This window comes from Phyllostomus hastatus, unplaced genomic scaffold (assembly GCF_019186645.2).
Source record: "Phyllostomus hastatus isolate PE091 unplaced genomic scaffold, TTU_PhHast_1.1 phas_contig_210, whole genome shotgun sequence".
NCBI classification, from domain to species: domain Eukaryota; kingdom Metazoa; phylum Chordata; class Mammalia; order Chiroptera; family Phyllostomidae; genus Phyllostomus; species Phyllostomus hastatus.
Window position 1 is genome coordinate 31,052,648 of NW_025333737.1, and position 22,478 is coordinate 31,075,125.

Below are 22,478 nucleotides of genomic sequence, written 5' to 3' on the forward strand. Positions count from 1 at the left end.
CGGCGCCAGATCTCAGCAGACAAGTGGGGGTCAGAATGCAAAAGCTTCAGCCCGAGCTGCCCTGTCCTGCCAACCCTGGCTCCTTCCAGCCCCAAAGCAGACGGTACACAACGTGCCAACATGGATTCTGCCACTTTATTCATAGAAGAGGTCACAAGCCACAGGACTTTAAAGTGCGTGAAATTCACTGGCAATAAAGCCGCACACGTATCAGCCTCCCCTGCCCCCCACCGCCTTGCTCCACTCATTGTTCCGCGCCTGGGAGCAGGGGTTGGCACCCGGCATGAGAGGTGGGGGCCAGCAGGGAAGGAGGATGGCAATGCTGGAGAGGCAGGAGCGTTGGTGGCCTGACACCGGGGACGGAGGGGACTGACCACAGTGACCTGCACACTGAGGGCAGGGCGGGGTCCGCCCAGCCTCTCCAAGGCTGCGGGTGAGTTTTCTCCACCTACTCCTCATGGCCAGTCCCTGGCATCTCAGACAGACTTAACTCCTCCTGCTCCGTCTCTGGTTTTCCCTGTCATTTATGAGTAGTCCAGAGCCCACAGTTCAGCCGGAAGGTGTCCCCCACACACGACCAACACAAACCGCAGCAGAAGTTCATTTTAGGATCATGTGGGGCTGCCCCCATCAGGCGGGAAGGGGCTTCTGTCAGGTGCCGCTGGGAGTGTGCCCTGTGAAGCGCACGTGCCCACAGGTGTGGTGAGTGAGAGTGGGTGCGTGTGTGTGTGCGTGTCCCACGAAAACCCCTGGACAGCTGCTCAGCCAGAGGGAATCCCACTCACTGACTGCTTCACGGGGCAGCCGGCGGGGTTGGAGGGAGGGGGTGATCAGCACAGACCGGGAAAGAGAAGCTCTGCTTTCCCAGAGAGCAGGGGAAGCCTGCTCCCTATTCCAACCCTCCTCAGGCCTGTCTGTGCCTGCCCGTGGCCTTTTTACCCAGCACAATGCCCCTTGCTCCCTGCCAGCTCAGCACACCGGCCACAGGCACCGGGCAGCTCCTCGTGCCGGCCTCTGCTCGCTGAGTTCTTCTGTGTCCAGGCAGCCCCTCCCCGCTCCCCCAAGCAATGAGACAGAGCTGGAGGGAAATCTTCCACCTCTCTCCTTCCCCTCCCTCAGGAATGGGATTTGGGCAAGGACCTCAGAAACCTTGGCTCAAACTCTAACCCAATCTACAGACCTTCTAAAAGAAATAAAGTGCTTTGCTCTGCATGAATCCCAGAGAGAATGGCACCACGGACTGGCCCAGGCCGTCTTCTCAACACTGCAAACACCCCCTGCCAGTCCGCAGCACACATACAGGATGCCATCCTAACTAAACACGTGCAACTCGGGAGCCCCTTGCCCACCTCCCACACACACCGTCAACTCGCCCTTTCCAACAGCAGGTGCTACAGACAGGAAAGCCAGTCACACCAACGACCTTCCCCCTAGTCCTGGCCGGCGCCCATCAACCCCGAAGGGATAAGCAACGGTGGCTCCGTGAGCCTGGCCTCTAAGGGGAGCGAAAGGCCTGGGAACCACTACAGATCCAGGAAACCAGAGCGCTCACGCCCAGCCTGGCACGCCCTTCACGCTGCTTCTTCGGTAGCAACACGACGCCTGCCTGTGGTTGCTAAGCTAGAACTTTGGGAGGAGCTGACCAGGCACCGCCACTTGCTCCCAGGCATCTGAAACATATCCTCCAGGATACACAGAGGTTCCTCAAAGCCTGCTGGGCCCCAAGCGTAGCAGTGTAACTGCTACCATCAGGCTGATTCCCACTCTGCCCCTGGAAGGATGGCCCTTAGCTCCCCTTTTCCCAGCAGTGAATGTCTCTGCTCAGGACCCACCCTTCCAGTTTGAACCCTGCCAGGAAGAGGTGGCGAGGCGACCCATCTCCCCACTGAATCTCATCTGTGCTGCCTGCTGGGCCCTCCTTTAACCCAGACCACTCATAAGCTCCAGGTACTAAACTTCACTTACCCTGTCCTCTCTGGGTCTTAGAGGACCACAGAGAGACAGGCTGGCAACCCAATGACCTAAGGACCCTTGATTCAGAAAGCTAGAAACATAGGCTGATGCTTGTTAGGATCTGCCCGAGCTGATTTCCGAGGCCCACAGCCGGGTGACGAGAAATCAGCCAAGCATACATCCCCCACCCCGCGCCTGCGCTCTCCTCCTGTGAGGCCTGAGCAGCCGCAGCCGCCGATGCCCACAACGCTCTTTCCTGGGAGCCCCAGCCCAAGCTGCCTGTCTCCCCTCTCACTGAGACAGTGTGGCTCCCGCTGGACCCCATGAGGCCTCGCGACAGAGAGAGTGGGTGGGGGGTTTTCTCGGCGTGGGTGGGAGGCGGAGCGCAGGAACTCGAGCAGCGGTGGCTGGCGTGCGCAGGGAAGCGAAGACAGTGCTGCTACCGTAAGCGCAGGCGGGGGCCCGGGAGGGCTAAAGGACGTCGGTCTCCCTCTCGATCCCCACGTACTTGAGGGCATCGGCCTGGCTGTACCTGTCCCAGAGCAGGAGGAGGAACGAGATTACCATCAAGGCTTTTGTGATTAAAAAGATGGGGTCCCTCCTGTTTCACTTCCCTCCCACTTCTTAACAGGCCAACAGTGTTCCCCGTTCTGAGACAAGGCACGGGAGACCAGAACCAAGAAAAAGCCTTGGCCGCCCAAGGACCCTCTCCTTCTTCCATATCACCCACTTAAGCCCCCCCAGTCAATCCCAACGGCCACCCTTTCCACCTCTAGGGCCACCTCTGTAGGACCAGTCCCAGCCGCCTCACCTGTAATCAAAGAAGAGCTCTTCGCCGGCTTGAATTGCCCTCTTGGCAAAGATCCCAATCCGATGGTCCCCGTTCACCATGACCACTGCAAACAGGACAAACCCAGGGCTAGGTCCCTAGTCCACCCCGAACCAACAACCAGTCTGGCTCGGGATGGATCTTCTCTAAGTTCCCAGTGAAAACATAAATGAAGTGGAGTTAGAAAGTAGCCAATAAAGCTGCCTGTATGATTTTAGATCTCTTTTTCTCACAACTGACACGGGGAAAGAATTATCTTCAAAGGGTTTGTGTTTTGGCGGAAATGTTTATAATGTATTCACTGGAAAAAAAACACTGAAAAACTGAGAGACAGGCTCAAAATGGTATCAGACATTAATCATGATTCTCTCTGGACAAAAAGTAACTCAGCTAAAAAGAGTAAATAGTGGATAGAAACCGTAGTAAATGAAGCATCCATTCCCCAGCCCACCTCCCAGGTCACCGGGAACTCACCTTTGGCATAACAATTGGGGTTCACTGAATGGTTTGCAAATCGAATTTTGTTTCCTTTCCGGGTTGCGTCCACTACAAAATCTGCGTAAAGTAAACCAAGGGAGACCGTCAGCTCGCCAGGCAACCCCACAGCTGCTCGAGCCTGAGTTTAACATCGATCACACGGTAACGGAAACAAGACAATCCAGTGGGAATTCTGAAGCCCAGAGTACTAGTAGGAGCTGGGAAAGCAGGCAGCATGAGAATGCAGCTTAAAAGAAAAAACAAAAAAGAATGCAGCTTCATGCGGGAGTACTCCCCGTGGGTCCCCCCCTCGCTGGAACTGTGGAGCTCCTGCGCTCGTCTGGGAAGGGAGATTTCTGAGGTGTGAGTGCTCAGTGCTCCGATTACAAACACGACCTGGAGATGGAAGTTCTCCCAAAGCAAGTGAACTGTGGCGCATGGTGTCTCTGAGTTCAATCTCACCACCTTGCTCTGTGCATCTGTTGGAAGATTCAGAGCTGACCTGAACCTGGACCACGACAAGGCACATCTGGTAGGAAGACCTGCTCAAGACCACCTTGGGATGAGGGGGACTCCGTACCGTTGTTGAGGTTGAAGAGGAAGCTGGACATGTACTTGTCATAGACCTTCCCTCGTCGGTCAGCCTCGTCCTGAGAGATGAGCTGCGGGGACAGAAGAGGGCCCGGCGGGGGTCAGGCTGCCTGCTCAGGCTGTCTGCTCCGGCACGGAACCCTGCCGGCAGACAGGGGTCGGGGGCAGCGGTGCTGGTGACACACACTGAGTGTCACGAGGAGAATCACAACATGCTGAGCTGGGGGCGTTCCGTGTCAATCCCCACCTAGGTCAGTCCCTACCAGGGCTGGCCAGTGTGGAGGCTGAAAAAGGCCCCCGCCGGCCCGCCCCTCTCGTGTGGCCTGAGCTGCCAGAGAGGTGGAAAAGAGTGGTTTGTCTCAGGACTGCACACAGTTCTGTGGGATCCCCCGAGAGGCCACATGAGAGCTCGCTGAGTTATTTAGAGATTCATTCACAGAAGTCTGGACCACAGAAAATCAGGGTTTCTCAACAGCAGCTCCCCAGAAAGAGTGTGGGCCAAACCGATAGCACTCACCTCCCCACAGTACTCAGAAATGAACTCGTTCTTCTGCACAGACTCCTTAATGAAGGTGCCCCATCCGGCCACATCCGAGGGGGCCAGCAGCAGGTGCTGGGGAAGAAAGAGGCAAACCTCAGACTACAGGGTGTGGGTGACCAGGGCTGTCTGTGCGAGGTGTGCATGGGGACAGTGGCGGGGGCGGGGGGGGGGCAGGGTGGAAAGAACTAGCAACTGTTAAGAGGATCTGAAAACAGAAAAAGGCCTAGGCCACCCTGCTCTGGTGGGAGGAAAACAGAACGTGACACCCCTTCCTCTAGACCTGGGACCTTTATTAATTCAGTAAATGAGTGTCTTTCAGGATTTAGCAGGCACTTGCATGCACAGACCCTCTAAGGAACCGGCAGAAACAGGCCGATGGGGTCTGTCAGTCCTTCCCGCTCCACCGCCCAGCCCAGAACCCTCGAAAAGCCCTCACCTTCTTGAGGCCCCGCTGGATGCTGCAGTTTTTACAGGAAACCACTTTGCAGTCCCAGTGCTCGGAGGCCCCACAGGTGAGACACAGGTCGGGGTCGCACTCCCGCACGGCCAGGTAGCACGGACACTGCTTGGTGTTGCACTGGGTCTTACAGCGGCAGCCAGGGAAACGATTCTGACCTGGGCGGGGCAGCGGGCAAGGTTAGGGGGAAGAGCTGGCTAGTGCCGGTCGGGTCTGACTCGGGGACAGCGGAGAAGTCAGTGTGACGTGTTCAAGGGTATTTGGTGAAACAGGAGGGCAGTTCCCTGCCCGATAATCATACACTCAAATTCTTTCCCAGTGAAAACAGAGCAGTTCCCAACATTCACACCCGAGAGTCAAAAAAGCAGGTTCCACTATGGAGATGCAGTTCCTCGAGATTCCCCAACAACACCCTCCCCCTCCTCGCCGGTGGGGTTTGGAAGGGAGGCGCGCAGTGCCCCCAAGAAGATGAAATCAGTGTTTTTCACTGGTAAGCACTCAACATCAAAACTCATCTCAAAAGTCATTCTGAGAGCCGAGTGCATCCGTTCTGTGCCACCCCCTCCACCCCTGCCCCCACCCCAGTCCCAGCGCCCCTCTTCTGTGGTTAAGACTGACATCTGCCACGGGCTGGGGCTGGAGGTGCTTCCAGCACAGCTGCCTGGGCACCGAGTCCCGCAAGGGCTGCCAGCAAACTGCCTTGAGGGGGAAGGGTACGGCGGGCTAGGGAGTGAGAGAAGGGCTTTTAGCCTCCATCCTGCTAACGACCAGACCGGCCTGATATTAAAACTCCAGACATTAAACTAAACTGGTCATACACAGAACTGTAACCTGTGCATGTTATAAAACATTCTGGAAAGGGGGGCTGTGACTGCTCCATAAGAAAAAAGATCCTCAGGTTCCTTAATTCCACCCTGGAAGGTGAAGTTGGGAAAGCGTCTGATTTCTGTATAATTGTTGTTTTTAGAATCATAAAGGTAAGGGTTTTTAAAAAACGACATTTCCAGATCTTCAGTCTCTCGTGGAATGCCTAAGCACAGCAAAGAGAACGCCAGAAGGCCCGTAAGCAGCAAAAGGCGCAGGGGGCTGGGCAACCTGAGCGGCACTGAGGGCGCCGTTCAGCGGACACGGGAAGCGGAGGGGCCCTTACAGTCCGGGTTGCACTGGCAGAACTTCTCACAGAAATTCTGGGTCATGATGCAGGGGCAGGTGCTGTCGCAGGGGCGGTCCGGGTGGTCGCAGGGCTGGTAGTTGTACACTTGGGTGGAAGAGTTATCTAGGAGGGAAAAGAACAGACCAGGACACTGCGGTGCCCACGCTCCCTGACTGCCCTCCCTCCCAGGTGTCCCATGGTGCTAAGTCAGAGAAGGCCTGTTCTAACCATGACCTTGGATACACATTTGGCACCTGAAATGAGAGGCAACCCTAGATGACAGTTGTTTGTAAGCTACAACGGGGTGATTCGTTTTGTGGAGAAAGTGTGGAAATAGTCTGGGATTACAGTGCAGCTGTTTTGAGCACTGAATGAAGTCTGGACTGGAAAATGGCATACTACGAAGGTCAGAGGCCAAAGGTCCCTAACTCTACCTCCTAAGAGGTCTTTGCAGCTGCAGTGAGAAACTGAGCTGTTCTCAGCTGCTGCGAAGAAGCTGCAATCTGTGGACGAGGTGCATGGCCAACACGTGCAGCCGCAGGCGGGCGGGGGAGGGCCACAGCGTGAGACCCGCGCTGCACTGCAGAGGGCCCTGGTGCGGCCTACCTTTCTTCAGCTGGATCTTCCTGCAGTGCGCGGCCCACAGCCTGGAAGAGAGAGACAGGGTCTGGGTGAGGGTCCTGGGGGGCTCTCCAGATTCAAGTAAAGGACAATGTGACCTACTCTGAGGGACTGCAGTTTGATGGCTGGGGAGTGTCCTCCCAAATCCCCGCACAAGAGGCCTCTGCTCTGGCACAGGGAGCCCAGGGTCCACCCCAAATGCTGCTGGACTCCGCCTCTAGACTTACACATAAACAGCATCCCTACCCTCGACAAAGAAACACACATAAAACAAAAGACAAAATCTAAATCCAAGCCTCTGTATCTATTATAATACTATTGTTTCTGCCTCTCCTTGGCCTTTGGGGAGGTGCAAATGTGGGGGGCGTTTCAAGATGGGGAGGGGAGGAGGCTTTCTGGAAGTAGGCTCCAAGCGAAGGAACTGGAAGGGAGCACCCGCGGGGAATTGCTTCTGCATCTGGAATCGGTGTCAGTTCCTTCCTTCAGTGGGGGATCGTCATTAGGGAACCAAGCCGGGCAGAATGTCAATTAAAAACAAACAAACAAACAAAAACTTCTGACCCCAAGCAAAGGCTAGCTAGAAAGTGTCGTTACGCAACTTAGATAAACAATACAGGAGCCAACAACAAAACGAAACACCTCTGGTCAGGGCTGAGAAGTGGGCACCGTGGTGAACTAATCACCGCGGGGAAAACGGCCTCATCATGGAGCAGTGAGGCCGGCTCTCCTCCCGCTGGCCCAGAGATTAAGAGAAAACCAAACAGTTATCTCGTGACCCTCAGCATCCAGGGACATGCGAAAGGCTGGCCGGAGGCAGAGACCCACGGGGAGCGCTGAGCAGACTGGCCCCCCGCTGTGCACCGCCAAGCGGATGGGCAGTGGCTGAAGAGGGAGGCAGATGGGAAGTCTGCGGGGAGGTCAGAGCCCAGGAACAGCCTGTCCACAGAAAGTCCTTTGTCCCACCCTTGCCTGTGCTTTCTTTTCTTCTTCTGCGAGGGGTTCATGAGCTCATCTGTTGGCAGCTTCAGGATAAGTGATTCTTTGACTGCAAACTGAAAGACCTGGAAAAGAAATCCAACAGGGCCTGTCACTCCTTCTTGAGCTACGTGGTCATACAAGTGACCCAGCCGGGGGAGGGGCTTAGGAGCGTTCTGGAGAGCTCCAGGCAGCTGACTGAGCATCCCTGCAGCCAGAGAGAGACGGTGACAATGGCTCTGAAGTTACTTCTCACACATTTAGCCTGACTTGAGAAAGGAGAGGGTACTGAACACAGTTAACAGCTTTCCTGGTTGGTAGCTTTCACCTACTGCTCTACTTACAAAGCCCTGCATGTGGGCTGATTCTTAACAACAGTATCCATCTCTTCTCAGGAAGGGCAGCCTGGTGTACCTTGTGTAGTGGGTGTAAGACCTGACATACAAGGGGGGCCCCCCCAAAATCAGAATTATCTTCTGGAGGGCAGGCCCCTTATAGTACAGGACTCCCCAGCTATGTGAGTGTTCCAGGAACCCACCTGCATCAGTGTACCGGCTGGTGGTGTTGTGAGAGGCTGAGTTTCTTTTTGGAAGACTCTTTCAACATGTTTGCCCATTTCACGATGGATGATTTACGAGTGCACTTGCCCACGCTGTGCTGAGTGCTCAGCAGCTTTTGACCAATGAGTGCATGACCCCCGTGCTCCACCCTCCCTGTTCACCCGATCTTGCCCCAAACAACTTTTTTGTTGGTTTCCCTGGATGAAAAAAATCCTCAAAGGGAAACATTTTGCCAATGTGGAAGAGGTGAAATAAAAAATGGCAGAAGCACTAAAAACCATCAAAATCAACAAGTTCAAAAACTTTTGAGCAGTGGAAAAAAGGCCCAACAGGAGTGTTGCATTAAATGGAGAGTACTTTGAAGGTAACTGAAGTTTAAACATGTAAGAATAAGTAGACAATTTTTAATCTATAAATTACAAGTTTTTTGAGGCCCCCTCATATAACAGCACTAGCTCCCTCTGCTGGTACAAAGATGTCATAGCCTTGACTATGGGAAGGCGGGTTCCCTCCCACTGCTCTTCTCCCTTTACAGCATTCATTTGTAGCTCTTTCCCACCCACCCCACCCCCTTTTTGGTTATGGGCCCCTTTGAGATTCTTTGAAAGTATAAATCTTCTTCTGAGGAAATATGCATGAAAATTGTTTTGTAGCCAGAGTGACAGATCTTTAAGAAAGCAGAAGGCACTTCGATTCGAGGTTCTACTGCTCATTCTAAGTAAAGGGAACAGAAGAAGAGGCCGCAGAGACTCCTCCAGAAGTTAGGGAGCCCAGCGGGCAGGGCGCACTCCGGTGCTCCTTTCTTTGCAGACAGACTGGCCTGGTCACCTGACTCCCAGTCCCTGTTCTACAGTGTCTTCTCCCGCAGTCTTGTCCTGCCTGCAGGGCGTCAGTGGCCACCGTCAAGGTGTGACTCTGGGGACGGTAAGTGAGCAGGGCAAGGTCTGGGCCTAGCGCTGGGGGTGGTGATCAGAAAACCCTGTGGTGGGGCAGCTGTGGAAGAAAGCAATGCGGAGACCGATGGAGGGCGCAGTGGCTGCCGCTAAGGAGCAGGAGTACGCTAGGCAAGAACATCCCCAGAAAGACCTGGGGTCTCTTCTAGGAAAGGGATAAATGTTTAGAAGAAAAGGCAGAAAGAAACCAGAAAGAGAAGGTAAAAGTGTGCTGAAACATTCAGAAGAACTAAACGGTGGTTAAAGACAGAAATGAGAAGCCAGCAAGGAGGACGGCAGGTCCCCAAGCACTGCTAGACCCGGCCTTCGGGGGGGTTGGGGGGTCTGGAGACTCACTTCACGGCCTAGCAGCACAGGCGCACGGGAGGAGCCCGAGACAGCTTCGCCCCAGACAGGCGGGCCCGCCAGACAGCAACGGGCTGGCAGAGCGGTGCAGTGCACGAAAGGAGGGCCCGAGCGCGCTCCGGCGCTTTCAGACAGTACCTGCTTGCACGTCTTCGTCCCCAGCAGCCTCGCGATGGAGCAGAAGTTGTTGAAGTAGGTGCCGTGAAAGACGCGAAAGAGAGACTCTTCAGCCCCCGTCCACTCCACAGGCTCCGAGGGCGCTTCCACCACACAGAGCTGGGGTGGGGCCGGACTCGCCTTCTGTTTTGTGGGCGTCTGGCAGCGAGAGTTGGCCTCTGAGAGAGGAAGAAAGAGAGAAACGGAAGAAAGTGCGCTGCAGCTATCACCAGGAGTTGGCCACCAACTCAGAAGTACTTCACTTAAAAGGCAGCACACTTAGGAACAAAAATAATATTCCCCGTCTCCACTGCTCATAGGTAAACCTGTGGAAAAACTAGCAATGTTATAAAACATAGCAACGGTAAGTGTTCGGAGGTGACCCCGGGTTCACCAGAGTCCTTGGGTGGGAAGAGGAGATCACTCTCTGTTCACAGTACCTGAGGAGCTGGAGGCCCAGTCATTGCCCGTGTCCCTGTCACTGTCCCCTTCTTTAGTCTCAGCCACAGCAGAGGCCGAAGTGTTGGAGCAGGAAGCGCTGACCACGTGGTGCCTTCGCCGGCGACGGCCGGAGCACTTGGAGCGAGGGTTGTGGAGCATGGCGTACTCCTTTGCGCCTTCCTGCGGCAGACACGTCGGGGCAGAAAACCGGAGTGGGCCCAGAGTCACCGTACCTATCCCACCACCACACAGTGTCTTCTTCAACACCCGTGCTTACGTGCGACGATACTGTCTTTTTAATGTGTCTGCTGTCCCAGATAAGTGTGACCACGTAACAGCCGCTTAGCAAACACCCTAAAACTTAGTAACTTACACCTCTTCATAAAAGAGCTATCCTAGAAAGTGATCTTAAAGAGATATCGTCTATGCAACTTTCCAGCGAGCTGTATCTAAAATTCATTTGCATATGAGTTGTTCGGAATTTGAGAACACATTCTGCTGTAGATGAGGTAGTGAGGTGCAGAGAGGGGGAGGAACCTGCTTGAGAGTATACAGCTCATTTTTCCAGCGTCCAAGGCCCAGGGCTCCTTGTCCCCAGGCCACACACTGCTCTTTACATTCTACTGCTCTGCCTCTGCTTCAACAAAATGTGTAACTGCTGATCTGCACAACATTACTACTTAATTTTGGAACTTCCTTCCAAATCAGTGTATTAAACTTGGAAGAAATAATTTTTTACTTTTATAGCTATGTTTTTTTTTAATCCTCAACCAAAGGTATATTTTTCACTACTTTTAGAGAGAGAGGAAGGGAGAGAGAGAAACATCCACGTGAGAGAGAAACATCAATTGGTTGTCTCCCATATGAGCCCAGACTGGACATCGGACCCACAACCTACGTATTTGCCTGGACTGGGAATTGAACCTGCAACCTTTTGGTTATGGGACGATGCTCCAACCAACTGAGCCACACCGGCCAGGTCTGCTTTTCTCTTCTCTTTTTTGAAGACCAAATAACTATCCTTCAGCTTGATTATCTGTCTTCCTACCACACTTGGTTCCCAAAGGCTTCTAGCTATTTCTGAAAACTAAATCTACATGTAAAGGATGAAGATTTACCACTAATAAGGATATTAATGGCAATCCCAAAAGTAAAGTGTCTTTTTAAAAATGTGTGGTTGCCTCTCGCATGTCCCCAACTGGGGACCTGGCTCAAAGCCCTGGCATGTGCCCTGACTGGGAATGGAACGGGCGACCCTTTGGTTTGCAGGCCAGGGCTCAATCCACTGAGCCACACCAGCCAGGGCCCAAAAGAAAAGTTTTGAATTAAGTGACTCTGGCATTATGTACCTATGCTAAGATGTGACACACACAGCATGACTTATATTTTTACTCAAAATGTTTAATGTAGTATAATGAAGCCTTCACTATAATGAAGTCCCTGATTTATGGGAAATAGGGGACAGAGTAAAAAGTTAAATGGCACCAGAAGGAAACAACAGAGATGCAGAATGTGGACATCGTACCAGACAACCAGCCTAACTTTTCAAAAGAAAAAAAGAAAGGTGTGATTATTTGAGATTAAAAGAGACTGAGAAACTCTGGCAGGGTAGCTCAGTTGCTTGGAGCATCATCCCAATACACCAAGGTCCCAGGTTCGATTCCCAGGCAGGGCACAACCAAGAGGCAACTAGTGAATGCATAAGTTGATGGAATAACAAATTGATGTTTCTCTCTCAAATCAATCAATAAATTTAAAAATAATAAAAAAGGTTGAGAAGACATAATAACCAAATATGATGTATGACCTGTATGATCTTTGCTTGAATAAAAAACTAGCTATTCCTGGTTCCACTAAAAAAATCTGAATATGTAACAGATAGATGATGCTATGGAATTCTTGTTAATTTTCTTAGCTGTGATATCCGAGAGAATGCCTTTATTTTTTGGAGATGCATGCTGAAATACTGAGCAAACAAACATCACAATGTCCGCACTTATTTTCAAATGGCTCAGCAAAAAATACATACACACAAATAAAGGAATAAAGCCAATATGAGAAAATGTTATTAAATTGAGGAAAAAGGTATCTTCCAATTTCTTTGCATAATTGAAAATTTTCTTAATAAAAGTTCAAGGAAAAACAGTCCAGCGTTTGAATATGCACTGATTTCTAAAAAGCAGTAAAATAAAACTTGTGCATATACATTTCTGTAAGTTAAACATAAACACACAGCTCAATTCAAATGACACGGCTTCAGGCTCTGCGATCTGAATAAATGATACCTGGAGCAGGAGAGCCGTCAGTGCTCTTTGAACCCCACCCACAAGACCAAGTCCACAGTCCCACCGCCTCCGTATCTGCGAGCCCTTGAAGAGCCGAAGTCCCGCTTCATTTGTGCTCTACGACCCCCGAGTGCTGTGCAGGGTCTCACTCGGTTTGTGTTCCCAGGGGCAGAGAGCCCAAGGAGCACTTCCTGCCCGAAGAGTTAACAATGGCAGAGCGGTTTCAGAACGTACCAGCAAAAGGAAGCAGTCCGTGCCACACGGCTCCGGTTCAATCTTGATCTCTTTGTTCTTGCGTTTATACACGTTCGGGGTGGCATGGAAAGCTGGAAAACACAACACTGTCCTGTCTCCAGTGGTTCGCTCCACTTGGCAGCAGAGGGAGGAGCGGAATCGAGTTAGGGAGTCGGTGTGGGAGGATTTGGGTATAAGAAGCTGCCGTCAAGGTGCACAGAATTTAACTGCTCCCGGGACCAACACAACCCTTTCAAGCTAGGAGCATTAGGAAACGACGACATCGACGATTATTCTGTCCTGACCCTGCAAAGCGCACTGCACTACAACTCAACACGTAAACACAGACTGGTCCTGAGTCAAGCCATCTTCACATCGGAAGCAGGGACTCCCTATGACAAACTAAAGTAAAGAGAAGGAAACAGTGGCTAGGAAGGGAAGACAGGAGAGCATTTCAGAGCAGCCCACTCACGGTGAAGGAAGCAGTCGTATTTGAAGCAGCGCCGGCAAAACAGGGTGTGGAAGGAGTGCAGCGACTGCTCCCGCTGCACGGACTTGGCATTGGGGCCGTCGATGTTGGGCGTGCACTGAGGGGGAAGCGCATTGGGGTCGGACATCTCTGTTAGCTCCCGATACCTATTTAAGAAAAGAGAGGTAAGCGTTCCTCCCGAGGGAATGTCTTCGCTGAGCAAACACAGACTGGGTGCTGACATCATCCAGGTGCAGCCGGCCAGCGGAGTCTGTGCGGGTCTTGTTGGTGACAGACTGGTGTACAGTGAAGCTGGCACCCTCTGCAATTATGACGGGCGGGTGTGTGTGTCTGAAAGTAGGGGAGGGAAAGGTTTGATAAAAACAGTGCTGGGGTAACTCTCCAGAAAAATGGCAGAATTATAAGAGCTCTCTGCCCAGACTTACTCAAAAGCCAGGAAACAAGGACCCTTAATATGGGAATGAGTATCTAGGGGTAAGCCAAGTAATAATCAGAAGTGTGGGCAAACCCTCGTGCACTTACCATAACTAAGGCTTCTTACTAACCACAGTGCAGGCCTGAATAAACATTCTGCCTGCTCACTCTACACGGCCCGAAGGGGACAGCTCTCCCTACCTTTCCTTCATGTCATCTGGGACACCGTTCTCAGGGAACATTGAGGCAATTGCACTGAAGATCATGTCATTTGGGAACTGTTTCTTGGAACTCTTTTTGTTGCCTGAATTAAAAAAGAAAAAAAGCTCCTGAGTGCTATCTATAATTAGAATATGCAAACGAGACGGATGATTTTTCCTTTTGTCACAGCACTTTAATTAGAACTGGTTTGTAAATCTAACCATTGGCTATTTAGAAATAGCCTTTAAAGAAGGTCAAGGCTACCTGGCCTTATCTAATAGGCTACCAGTAAGTAAGGAAATCAGAGTCGTCTGTACATTAACGACAAAATTCACTGCCTAAGAGAGACACTGGGGATGAAAACCAGAGTTTTTATGGAGACCTGAATATACAAGAATTCCATCACAATGCTGATGCTGAAAAATCGAGACTGGCCCTAGCTCTTGTGGCTCAGTGGATAGAGTGCCGGCCTGTGAACCGAAAGGTCACTGGTTAAATTCCCTGTCAGGGCACACGCCTGGGTTGCAAGCCAGGTCCCCAGCTGGAGGCGTGTGACAGGCAACCGATGGATGCATCTCTCACACATCGGTGTTCCTCTCCCTCTCTTTCTCCCTCCTTTTCCCCATCTCTAAAAATAAATAAATAAAATATTTTTTTAAAAAAGACTGATATTGCATTATAACTTTGTTTTAACAAAAGAGACACTATGTCCCTGGACATATAGTATAATTCAATAACATAGTGTATAATTAAACATGAAATAATTAAATATTAACAACATGGAAAAATGCTCATAAGGTTACATAAAAAAGGGAAATAGAATCACATATGTGTGCATGCACACATGGCACAATCCCAGTTTCATGTAACACAAACAGGTTGACATATATGTACTTAAAAGTAACATATATTTGACACATAACAGTGGAATAGTGTTATATACATAGATTTTACATTTTTTTAGGTCTAGAAGGAAATCTTAATGCTGGTTATTCCTAGGGAGCAGGATTACAAGGTAATTCTATTTTGTTCTTTATAACTTTTCATGTTTTCCAAATATACTTTTATAATTAGAGGTGAAAATGATCATACTCTAAGCTCTCCTTCTTCTCAGCTAGGTCACGGCTGTCACCTAGGTCATGGCTGTCACGTTGAGCTACCAGTCAGCGATCACTCTCCTCATTGTCAGCGACCCAAGGCCAGGAGGACACCTCTGTGTTCTCCGCACCCCTCCCCCAGTCACTCCGAAGGGGAACGAGGAGGCAGTGCTGCTTACCTTCGATAGCGTGCCGTTTCCTCTTCCTCGTCACCGGCAGATCTTCTTTGCCGTCATCTTGCTTTCCATCGGAGGTGTCATTGTGCCCTTCTTCCTCCTCATCTGAGTATTGATTCAGGGCATCGACCAACTCCAGAAAAACAGCATCACTAATGAGCACAGACCCAGGGATCATCTCTGAAACATAAGGATGACATGGAGGAGCAGCGGCTGTTTCATCTGCCACCAGTCCTCCTCCTCGAGGGTCCTCTTGTACTCGCTCCTGAGGCCCGGCTGGGGGACGCGTGTACACGTTTACACGGACCGCCAGGGGATTACAAGAATTTGATGGGCTCACACAACTCCAACAGTTCGGCTGACTGAAGTGGGAAATCGAGTTACAGGCTTTATTCTTACTGGGTTAGTTCACTTCTATAGTCACAGGTCAAACTGTGTTTATGGTCCAAAACCTCAGAGAAATGTGCAAATAATATAAATGGGACAGAAAAAGAATGATACAATGAAAATGTACTTGGTTTTGCTGTTAATTGGCCAGTAGTGACTTCTTTGAAAGAGACAGCATTTTTATCTAAAATCCTATTATATGGGGTTACACTACACCTTAAGAGAAAGTCTTTGAACACTAGGGGGCGGAGTGGGCAAATGCACTTCAACATCATAACAGCACGCACAGCTGTCAAAAGAGCAGGCTACTGGTTTGCAAATCCACGGGAGAGTCTCCCCCCATCTCCCCACCTCTTGCACACTGACAGCCTTTTCCAGAACCACTAAATCCTAATGACTGTCTCCTGGGAAAGTCGACCGAGGGGACATGGGGATCAGAGTCAAGGACAGAGTTCGGCTCACTGCCATTCTCAGAGAACGGAAAATGAAGAATCAGTGGCCTGGGAGGGATTTATAGAAAATTTCTAAAATCAAACCAATTGTACACGGAACTTTCTCTCCTGTCACCGATTACTATATGATCCTTTTCTTTTCTCTTTATTATTATTTTATTATATATTTTATTTTATTTTATATTTCATTTCATTTCATTTTATTGTTGTTCAAGTACGGTTTTCTGTCTTTTACTCCCATCCCAGCCCACCCCCCATATGATCCTTTTCTGTCCTTTTAAAATTTAACTGGAATATTTTTAATATAAGATTCCCATTCCCAGCCAGGCGACTGCACTGAAACGCCCTTTGGGTGCGCACTGCGAGGCCGCAGATAAAAGGAAGGTGATGACGGGCCGGAGAAGAGGCACCATCCTGACAAAGTCTTCTCCCAAAGGGCCCAGCACCACTACCTTCTTCACCATGGACTTTCCCATCGTAGTTATTGATCAGCTCTTCAATGAACGTCTCATCTTCTTCCTTCACCTCATCCCCCATGTAGGGAATATTGCACAAAACTGTTTCATCTTCTACCTGAAATCAAACCAGATGTGATTCCTTCCATGAATCCACTATGCATCTCCTCTTTTCTGTTTAACTAAATCTTCGCTGAGCTTTATTTGCTGCTTCAATCTCCTAAAAATGACTGTGGTCACAGCTGCCCGCATTTTAAAAACTGGCCATTTGCCCTGGCCAGGTAGCTCAGTTGGTTAGGGCGTTGTCCTGATGCGCCGAGGTTGCGGGTCTGTCCCCAGTCAGGGCACACGCAAGAAGCAACCACTGAGCGCATCAGTAAGTGGAGCAACAGATCCATGTCTCTCCCCCTTCTTTCTCTCTACCTCCCCCACCATCCCCTTGAAAATCAACTAAAAATGAAAATACACACTTAGTGGGAATGTAAAATCAATCTCAGTAAAATCAATGAACTATAACTATTTTCTGGCAATAAGCAATACTAGTGGATTTTTTCATTTTTTGGTTCGGCAGAGAACACAGTCATTCTTAAATCCTCAAGTATCAAGGTAAAGTTACTCTGAACCTTTATTTTAAGAGAGTATTCCCTTGTGTAAACCTGTATCCTATTCTAGCCAGAAATGTGCTCTGTCACCAGGCAGATGATAAGCAATGGCAGTATGAGGAGAGGCCTGCTTATCAGGACCATGAACGACCCCGGCAGGGGTCGGCACAAAGGCCCAGACGAAAGGACTGTGGGTCCCTTGTGCACCTCATTTCGCTCAGTTGCTGTCACAGCATCTTGCCTTTAGGGGATTCAGAAAGGACTAAGCCATCAGCAGGGAGCTGCCAACCTGCTTAAGCTTCAAGTGTTTGATTTAGACTGCATTTAACTGCACAGAATGTTACAAAATTGGGCCAGTGTAGTAAGGAAAAACTGGAGTCTTGCCCAGTCTCACTCATTCAAAAAAGAACCAGCACTGATGCAGAAGAAAACTTCAGAGAGCACATCTAACAAGTCAGAACAACTTGCAGTCTACTTTTTAGAGTACACAAGTTACAAAAGCATTGTGTACACAAGTTACAAAGCTGCATGTCTGAGCTTTGTTAAGTATACTCTGGCAATATTTACCTTAAGAGGAGTGCCAGCATGTCAACATAAAAAATCATAAGAGTTTAAACAATTACCAGTGCTTTCAATACATACCATAAAGTTCTGCTGGAGAGGGGACCAGGAATACATGATGGGAACCAAGGCAACTGTGTTCAGAGACCTCATTAACATGTGCTGGCTTGCAAATCCCGGGAAAATGCTCTCTATGGTACACTGAAATGTAAACGACGACATGGAGAGGGGAAAGGCAAGCACGCAGCCCAAGAGAGAATCGGAGTTTCCTTCCAAAATGATCCCAGTAGCCTTCTAACTTTTTCACATAAGCTGCGTGTTTCGTAGCAGTCAGCTGCTAAAATGAAGCACTGCACTGTACCCCTGTGGGAAGCAGGATGCTCTCTTCTTCCCCTTTTTATCCTCTACCGACCCAGTCCAGTGCCTCCCACACTCAGTGACGTTTACTCAAATCCCACACTTGCTGCTTATTTCGACCTAAAACTGCCGGTCTCCCTGGGCTGCGAACAATAGCAAAGGGCCTCTGAAAGTCCTAAGAGATGAGAAGGCAGACGAGGAAGTTTTCCTGAAGACCTAAACTTTAAGACAGCAGACACCAACTTAGCTGCACAGGTGATGCGGACAGTGCAGGGGGAAGCAAAATAAATTATAGTCGCATCCTGCTTTGAGAAACAAAATTACTCTCAACACCCTGTCTGCTTTTTGTATTTTAAAAATAGTATCTCTTTACAAAACTAGCAAACTTGTCAATTTACAAGTCTGATTGGTACACTCCTGTCCATTGTCCAGGGCACCGCTTTTCCAGTGTCACCATGCGGAAGGTGCCTACCAAGGCACAAAAAGAGGATGCTTTAAGCCTGGACATAGAACCCAGGAAAGTAGATAGCAAATGTCTTGTTTTTCTTTTCTTTTTTTTTCCTAAATAGGAATAGGTGGAGAGGAAACTTTATTTATTTATTTAGATTATACTTATTCATTTTCAGAGAGAGGAGAAGGGAAAGAGAAAGAGCAGGAGGGAAACATCGATGTGGCAGAGAAACATCGATTGGTTGCCTCTCCCATGCCCCCAACTAGGGACCTGGCCTGCAACCCAGGCATGTGTCTTGACAGGGAATCGAACTGGCAACCCTTTGATTGGTCACAGGCCAGCGGTGCTCAATCCACTGAGCCACACCAGCCACAGCCAAATGTTTTGTTTTCCATGAAAAATCCATGATTATGCTCATTAAATGAGAACAATAGGCATAAAGTTTCTGCTTTGAGCTGCAGATTTGCCATCCTCATTATTCAAAATTGACTGTAATAGCTGTATCCATTATCCTTACTTATTTTCTAACCACAAATACAAGGAGGAGAGGAAGGCGGAGCTCAGACCCCCAGAAGTACCTTTTTGAGAAAAGGATGCCCACTCACAGGCTTCATCAACTGGACAGGCTGGACACGAAGCTTCTTCCATTCTTCATTGAGAATCTGGGTTTTTTCCTGAACCTTTGCAAAATTTGCTACATACAGAGCCTAGCAAAGCCAAGGAAAAAGTTGTTAGGGTTTTAAGAGAAGAATAAAAAAAAAAAATTCAACCCCTCCACACAGGACCAATGTATTAAAACACAGAGCCTTTCACTCGGGAATTATTCTTTACCTTCGCGCCCATGTTTGCCTGAAGCCGTTTCAGTTGTCGAAGTCTCATGTATTCGGACTTAACCTTTCTTTTCCAGTAAGTGATACATTTAGAAGTGGGAGGATTTGGTATATCCATTTTGCTGTAATCTAACAGAGACAGGGATGAGAAATAGCATTTTACTGCCTCGAAACGAAGCATTCCTCAAATTCAAACACGGTCAGTTCCACTTTCATGCCCGCTACATTTATTCATACAGACAGACATTTGAGGAACCCAGATCTCGGAGTTCAACAGAAAGTGTCAATGAAAAGATTTCACATCAGCAATTCCTGGTCTCATTACCAAAAAGCTTACCCTTTGTCTTCTTGTGACTTGTTTTAAATTTAGCAGCCAAGAAGTTCTCTCACAGATACTGAGGAGCTTGGACTCCTTGGAAATTTTGAAGACCACTCACTACTGGGGTTGAGAGAAATGCTCCGCAAGAATGAAGTCAGTGTCGACGGGGTTCACGGAAGGACCCACACCGCAAAACCGTACCTGCCTGCCTGACTGCACCACACCCTTAGCAACAAAGGGAGGCTATGACACCAGCCCAAATTCATCTCCAAGTCAAGCGCAAGACGTGTGGAAATACGTAACACTGCAAACAACTTTGTGTTTGAGTTAAGAGTCACATTGTTAAAGAAGTACTTACATATAACACACACTGCCTACCTCGTGGAATGCAAGGGGAAGGGCTGGATTTTCTAACGTGCCTTCTGTTCTTCGGAGGAACAGTAAGACACGAAGGCAAAACAAATGTTCAGGTTTTCAGAAGAGAACAGGCAGTGGTTCTGAAGTCGGTGAAGGACATTCAGACCCCGATACCCTCAGTAGGGTGCTCCCCCGTAACCATGAAGAGCTGGAGGTCTCTGATCCCACTGTCCCGTCACGCAAGTCAGGCTGCGTCCAGCAACACTAGATGCCGTTGGGAGGGTCCTCTCTCTCACTAAATTCTCTCCTTCCAGTCACGGGTGCAAATGTAGTCCCACGATCACTAAGTTTGCTATTCTGCTTTTCTGAACCAATTTCTAGGCGCAGCCTGCAGCCCCATCAATTATTTCAGAGAGAGAGCAAATGTTACGTACATTTAAAAATTCAACAAAACCTATGGGGTTATGTTTTTACTCTATGTTTGCCATTTAGGTTTCCGAGAGAACTAGTTCAGTTCACTTAACCTAAGATTTTAAGTTTCTGAAAACACTCCAAGGAGCTAGGAAGAGCCAAAATTTGAAACAGAAACTGAAGTTTCAGACTTTGTTTTTTAAAATTTCTTTAAAGATATTTTCTTTTTTGAGTGTACTATTATTTCTCCTAAAGAATCATTTTAACATTACCTGCTTTTTCCCACGAGAATGGACAGCACAGACAGGAAAGCAGCAAAACTGAACCCACTGTCACACACACGCCACAGCCCAGTCGTGATTGTTACAACTCACGCACGGGGACTTGGTTTCACTTGATGAACCAAACACACCAGCATGGTGCTATTAGAAATTCAGAGGGTAAATAAAGGAAGGACGGAATAGTAAAAATGCAAGACAGACCCACTGTTTACTGTAAACTTAAGTGATTCAAGTTCTTAAAAACAGAATCCCCTGTGAGTTAAATATTCTCTCTCTGGAAGAAGGAAAAAATAGCATAATCTAGGAATTTAAATCCCAGAGTGTTAAGATGCTGGATTATTTAAAAAAAATTAAGCTGACCTGAATTTCTCCCCTGCAAATTGCACCACCTCTCTTCCTCCTATCTTTTAAATATTTCTCATTCTTCTATGGAATGGGGTCAAAAGAGGGACTCTCTGACAGATAAAACTATTTATGAACATACACCACACTCCCACTAGTATTAAGTAGTTGTTCATATAATTTCTATAGGACAAGATTACTAGTCTACTGCCGGAAATGAAAACGGTTCAAATGTAGGACACAACCTCCTTGAGAAACCTGAAGTCACCCTCATTGAGATGTTGGGCAAATGGCCCAAATGTTACAGATTCACGACTCAGTGAATCTTCATAAACTCCTCAAAAAATGGGTTTTAATTGCAATCCCTTCCCATTCTTTTTGGAACTCATTTCCCTTTTTGATACAGTAAGCTTAGCACAGTTTGCTGCATCCATTTAAAACTGGAGATCAAGTAATAGAAAAAAACATAATCCATAGCTGCTAGGGTGTGTGTGTGTGTGTGTGTGTGTGTGTGTGTGTGTAGATTTCTTAGAGTAGATGGCCACAGAAAAATATCAGTATTTTTATTAAAGGGGTTATAACTGAAATGTGATCTCCCATAGTTTGCCAAGAGTTGAGTCGACAGTAAATACACCAAAATAGTCCAGTAATTAATAGTACTCCCAAGTTTACTCAAGAACTTTACTTAGCCAGAGAAGAATACCCATATACATGAAAATGCCATTGTTTTAATCAATCATGCTATAAAACAAGCCACATTTCCTCCTTTAAAAATAAAAATGATACTTGACTTTCATGTGACCAATGAGGCATTATTTATTTTGCTTTGCCTTTTAATGGGTCTTCACTGTCTCTAAAAGTTTATTTGGCAGTTAGCCAATCCCCACAGAGTATATAAGGAAGATGAGACATACTATTTGGAACAGATTATGATTAAAATAAACAGCCATAAGATTGGTTCTCATAGCATCTGACACTAACCAACCACTATGGCTTCAAAGATTTTTTTTCTTAATCAAGCAAACAAAACACTTAGCATTCACTACAGCAGATTTGGAGAAATGGGTTCACTCCTTTTGAGCAATGGGAATGGCACATAAAAAGTATTTATATTTCACCCTGGCTAGCGTAGCTCAGTGGATTGACCAAAGCTAACCTGCTGCTAACCAAAGCATTGCAGGTTCAATTCCCAGTCAGGGCACATGCCTGGGTTGCAGGCCACGGCCCCCAGCAACCGCACACTGATGTTTCTCTCTCGCTCTCTTTCTTCCTCCCTTCCCTCTCTGGAAATAAATAAATAAAATCTTTTAAAAAACATTTATATTTCTATTAGATTTTTTCTTTAGTTCTCAGACATGCAAAACAGCATCTATGTTTCAGTTAAGCGCTAAGCTATTACTTTAGAGCTTTGCTTTATGTTCACTTAGTTCACATTTGCACTGAAGCTAAACTCCAAAACCTGTGCCCTGACCAGTGTGGCTCAGTTGTTAGGGTATCACCCTGCAAAACAAAAGGTCACTGGTTTGCTTTCTGGTCAGGGCACATGCCTGGGTTGTGGGATCGATCCCAGTCCGGGTATGTGAAAGGGGCAACCAATCAATGTTTCTCTTTCTTCCTCACACCCCCTCTCTAAAAATAATAAAATCTTGAAAAAAAAAAAACCCTCCAAAACATGTTTTGGTCAAGAAATTTTAAAATAAGTCTATATAAATAACACCAAAACA

The 22,478-nt window shown here is 48.3% G+C and overlaps 1 protein-coding gene across 7 annotated transcripts in view; it reads right to left on the minus strand.

Annotated features, from left to right (window-relative positions):
• Window positions 1–116: 116 nt before the first annotated feature.
• EZH1 (enhancer of zeste 1 polycomb repressive complex 2 subunit) overlaps window positions 117–22,478 on the minus strand; it is a 28,185-nt gene continuing 5,823 nt past the window's right edge. For 5 of the 7 annotated variants that reach the window (XM_045836400.1, XM_045836401.1, XM_045836403.1 and 2 more), the window contains exons 3-21: window positions 19,046–19,173; window positions 18,793–18,921; window positions 17,488–17,607; window positions 16,241–16,361; window positions 14,953–15,129; window positions 13,677–13,779; window positions 13,044–13,207; window positions 12,572–12,663; window positions 10,052–10,232; window positions 9,594–9,790; window positions 7,592–7,683; window positions 6,608–6,648; window positions 5,999–6,124; window positions 4,828–5,006; window positions 4,368–4,463; window positions 3,840–3,921; window positions 3,257–3,337; window positions 2,765–2,849; window positions 117–2,485 (exon numbers count right to left, since the gene is read on the minus strand). In XM_045836400.1, coding sequence (XP_045692356.1) covers window positions 2,425–2,485; window positions 2,765–2,849; window positions 3,257–3,337; window positions 3,840–3,921; window positions 4,368–4,463; window positions 4,828–5,006; window positions 5,999–6,124; window positions 6,608–6,648; window positions 7,592–7,683; window positions 9,594–9,790; window positions 10,052–10,232; window positions 12,572–12,663; window positions 13,044–13,207; window positions 13,677–13,779; window positions 14,953–15,129; window positions 16,241–16,361; window positions 17,488–17,607; window positions 18,793–18,921; window positions 19,046–19,162 — 2,244 coding nt within the window. In that variant the 5' untranslated portion in view covers window positions 19,163–19,173 and the 3' untranslated portion in view covers window positions 117–2,424. Of the gene's footprint in view, window positions 2,486–2,764; window positions 2,850–3,256; window positions 3,338–3,655; window positions 3,739–3,839; window positions 3,922–4,367; window positions 4,464–4,827; window positions 5,007–5,998; window positions 6,125–6,607; window positions 6,649–7,591; window positions 7,684–9,593; window positions 9,791–10,051; window positions 10,233–12,571; window positions 12,664–13,043; window positions 13,208–13,676; window positions 13,780–14,952; window positions 15,130–16,240; window positions 16,362–17,487; window positions 17,608–18,792; window positions 18,922–19,045; window positions 19,174–22,478 lie in introns of those variants that run through there. The other 2 variants (XM_045836405.1, XR_006785372.1) reach the window with 2 other exon arrangements.